Source organism: Orycteropus afer, unplaced genomic scaffold (genome assembly GCF_000298275.1).
Source record: "Orycteropus afer afer isolate SDZICR_OR568_19922 unplaced genomic scaffold, OryAfe1.0 scaffold00010, whole genome shotgun sequence".
Lineage (NCBI taxonomy): Eukaryota > Metazoa > Chordata > Mammalia > Tubulidentata > Orycteropodidae > Orycteropus > Orycteropus afer.
The window spans coordinates 20,732,605-20,736,984 of NW_006921597.1; the positions used below are offsets into that span (position 1 = coordinate 20,732,605).

General features: G+C 41.0%; 1 protein-coding gene across 1 annotated transcript in view; it reads left to right on the forward strand.

Annotated features, from left to right (window-relative positions):
- The window catches only part of AKNAD1 (AKNA domain containing 1), a 90,714-nt gene that overhangs the window by 18,921 nt on the left and 67,413 nt on the right, over positions 1-4,380 (forward strand). Inside the window, exon 5 of the mRNA XM_007949888.1 lies at positions 2,318-2,448. Within this exon, the coding sequence (XP_007948079.1) occupies positions 2,318-2,448 (131 nt within the window). The remainder of the gene's footprint in view (positions 1-2,317; positions 2,449-4,380) is intronic.

Here is a 4,380-nt window from a genome sequence, read left to right on the forward strand (position 1 = left end):
TTCCTCCAGGGACTTTGGACTTGCCGGCTTCTATACGTTTGTGAGCCATTTTCCTAAGATAAATTTCTCTCTCTCTCTCTCTCTCTATATATATAAAAGCTTTGCTGGTTTTTGTCTCTAAAGAACCCAATCTAACACACCCAGTATGTTTTCAAACTTTTATTTGTTCATGTTTAACCATGATCATTGTCGTCATCCTTCCAGCTACCATTGATTGAGGATTTGTGCATTTCATGTATTATTTCATTTAATTTTCACAACAATATGAGATGAGGGCTATTATGATCTTGATTTTAAAAATGAGAAAACTGAAGCTTAAAGAGTTCAAGTTGCCTACAATCATACATTAGTAAGGTGACAGAGCCTGTACTTGACCTCTGGTGTGTCTGACCTTTTAGTCTCAACTATCTTATGGGAGCTCTGGTAGCATAGTGCCTAAGGCACTTGACTGCTAACCAGAAGGCTGGCTGTTCAAACCCACCAGCCACTCCTCAGAAGGAAGGTTGGGCAATCTACTTCCGTAGTGATACTGCCTCAGCAACTCAAGGAGGGGTCGCTATGAGTCGGGTCCGACGGCACATAACAACAACAACAACATCCTATATTTCACCATTTGGCAAGCTCTCTCCAATTCAGCCCTTCCTCTCCACTTTCATGAATGCTACCTACTCCAGGACCTACTGAGCATCCTTCAAGCCTGACTTAAGTCTCATTTTTTTCCATCGAGCCATGACAAAGTACCAACCTCTGGTTTATTTTCCCAACAGGAATAAAATCCTTAAGACCAAGGACTATGTCTGACATAATTTTCTCTCTCACACACACATTCTGGCCCAGGGCCAGACATGGGCAATGCTCATGGTATGTTTACCAATTGAGGACTCTGTACACCTTCAAGACAAGTCCCTGACTTGCATAGTTTAAACTCATCTGCACTAGGCTACAAATGGTGACATCTGGAAGACCCATTCATAGCCTTTGGTTAGATCTTCCTGCTGTTCCTTCTCCATTTCACCCTCTAAGTGCCTACAGATTCAAATCCAGGCTCTCTAACTTCAGTTCCATTTTCAAGTTCTAGTGGCTTCAGACATACCTCCTAGAGCTCCAATTTCTTTCTCTAAAATGACGATTATAAAATCTACTTTGTAGCATTTACAACATTGATGTGATTGAATAGGATAAAGAATGGGAAAGTGCTTGGTAAGTGGCAAATCACTCTGAAAATATACAGGGTAATTAATGTCGCACTAAGGAAGTTCAGAAGGAGCTCTGGTGCCATAGTGGTTATTTTGCTTACCTAGTGCCAGGTACTAGTGACAGGAATATACCACACATAGAACTGCTTGAACAAACAGGAGTTTATTCTCTTACAGTTTTGGAAGCTTTAAGTCTGAGTTCAAAGTGTCAGGCTCTAGGGGCTGGGTGAAAGCCAGCTTCAGCTCTGCCTCTTGCTCCTTGCCTACTGAAGCTGGAGGCTTTTTTTCACTCAGACAGCTGCTGGCTGCTGAGGCTGACAAACCTAAGGTCGACAAGTAAAAAGGCGCAGTCTTAATGTTACCAAACAACATAGCAGGCCACTAATTCAAGTCCAGATGAAGTTCCAAGATCAGCAGGGCATGGCAGGCTGTTGAACAATGATTTGACTATATGCCGGGTTCAAGTGTGCCAAAAGGCTAGAGACCGATGCCAAAGCTTCTCCTTATATGTGGGAAGTAGACCACATCTTTAAAGCAGCTCCTCAGCTACTCACAGCAGATTCCACCATGGAGTTGATTGCCAGTCTCATCATGGGGAATAATTACCTCCAGCTAGCAGTTCAAATCCACCAGCCACTCCTCAGAAGGAAGTTTGGGCAATCTACTTCCATAGTGTTATCACCTCAGAAACCCAAGGAAGGGTCAGTAGAAGTCAGATCCAATGTAATGGCAGTGCATTGCATTAAAGGGTCACTATGCATAGTGATACTGCCTCGGAAACCCAAGGAGGGGTCAGTATGAGTCGGGTCTGACTCGACAGCCCAAAACAACAATAACAACATGAGTTGAAAGCAACTCAGTGGTGGTGGGTTTGTTTTTCTTTTGGTTTAAGGGTAAGAGGAGAAATCAGAAATACAATGTACAATGGTGGTATGAATATTGACATGGATCTTGGGTTGTATATTTTTAGATGTCGGATTGAAACAAAACAACTGGCACTGCCAGGAGAAGGATAGTGGCTTGGTTCTGACACTATTGTAAGGCACACTTTCATCATATTTTGGGGAAAACAACAGCACTCACAGGTTGGCATATAAATGACAGTGACTTCATTGCTATAGGTCCTGGAGAAACTGCAAGGACATCTTGAACTACTGGAGCAGGAGTTTCTGACCACCAAGGAGAAGCACCTGACTCTTCAGCAAGGCCACAAGCACGAATCCCCAGCTGTCAGTGACTTTGATCCAGAAAGGTCAGGTTTAAACCAATTGCATGAAGGTTCAGAACTGACCTCCTTCAGGCATGAATCTATTTTAGCTTCTGGCTTAATGCTTGAATAGCCACTGGTCTGGGATCAGCAAAAACTGTGCCACCAATGAACAAAGTGCTACCTCATGCAACAAATATTTATGGAATACCTGCTACGTATTCCTCTGCTGGGCATTGACTCAGATGGGGCACCCAAAATAAATAAGACCCTCGTGGAGGAGAAATATTATGCCACTTTTTTGCATTTGTTGGATATCATTATGCTTGATTCTGAAACCCAGAGGAGCAAAGGAAAACTCTAGAAAAGCTCACATGCTAACCATGAAGGACCCTTTCCTTTACTCATCCTTTTCCTCTCCACCCCTGCTTTATAGTCCCTGCCTGTTTCTTCTCTTCTTCCCTCTTTTTCCCTTTTCTTTCTCATCCACTAAAAATTCCAGGGGGCAGTGGGTATAAGAGACATTATTAGGTTGGTTAGTGTTGGGGGGGGGACCCACAAACCCCAATAAAGGAAAAATACTAAGGTTTAAAGTCAAATATGCAATGAGTTAATTCACATTAGAGACTTGGAAACACATTCATATTAAAGTTTGCAACTGGACATTTTTATAGCACTATTCTTTTGTCTCCAATCCAAACAATTTTAAGACATCTTCCAGGACTCAAGGCTAGGATTGTTTCCATTTAATTTCCTGGTATGAATTAGAAGAATCCATTTAATAAGTTTAATATTTGTGATTTCAACTCTTTCTATTCATAGTCTTTTAATACAAAATCATTCTTGATGCCAAAATATTTTAATGGTTTATATTTTGGCACTAGCATCCTGAGGATTTTTTTTTTTTTTTTCCCTGAGGTACGATTTTACTTTTTCAGAAAGAATGGAACCTCTGTCTACTGTTATTTCGATACTGAGTAATTAGACAGCAAGGATGAGGTTTTAATATTAACTTTCCCCAAACGCTTATTATTTTTTTTTACTGAGGAAAAAAGATCTCCACATGCTCCCAGTATTTGTTTTAAAATTTAAGGAGTAATGATATTTATTTTTCACGGAATCCCACTTGCTTTGGCAGTCATTTTAAAGATAGGCTTCTCTGCACACTAAGACCAAAGTTATGTAACACTTTATTTATATCCTAGTTACAACCACATTGTGCCTGGCACCAGCATAAATCAAAAGAGTTTCTACTGTAATTACATACCATATACAGGAGAAGCTTTTAACATCAGGGCAAGGGAGGGATCTAGCCTCTCCCAAAACTCAGTTAAAGCCACCTCAGGACAAGCAAAGGCTTGGCAGCATGAGACTGGTCCTCTGTACTCTTACCGGCATAATGTAGCAGTGAGCGGAACCCCAAGCAACACTTGGGGGTTTGGTATGTGAACTTTCTAAGTGTTGAACCCAAAGGCCATTGTGGGTGGCCTTCTGTAGGTGCAGGAATTCTGTAACTTCATTGACTAATCACTTGTTCACTCTAAGTTAGCTGTTCTGTTCTTATTAAAAATGTCACCTTTAAAAGGTAATGTGCAAAAATATGTGTTTGGATTCCATGCATCCTGTTATTCAGGATGGAGTTCAATCATCCTGCAATGCTTTCACGCGCTAACACGGAAGCCAAAATGTCAAGGAGTGGGGTTCAACTACATGGACATTCTCAACATAAAATCTTGCTTCTTACTTTACAGAAAAAGCATGAAATCTCTCTCAAAAATATCTTTTCTCCATCTCCATATCACCGTGTTTTCACTTTTTCTTTCTTCCTTCATCACTTCCCAACCCCTCCAGCCATGGCCCTTGAGCCCATCCCCTCCCACTTCCTCCCACTACCTCATGGACTTTGCTTCCTCATATCACTTCTTTCTCTTAAATTTTTAGTTTTAATATTTTTTTTTTTTTTATTAGGATTTGGGT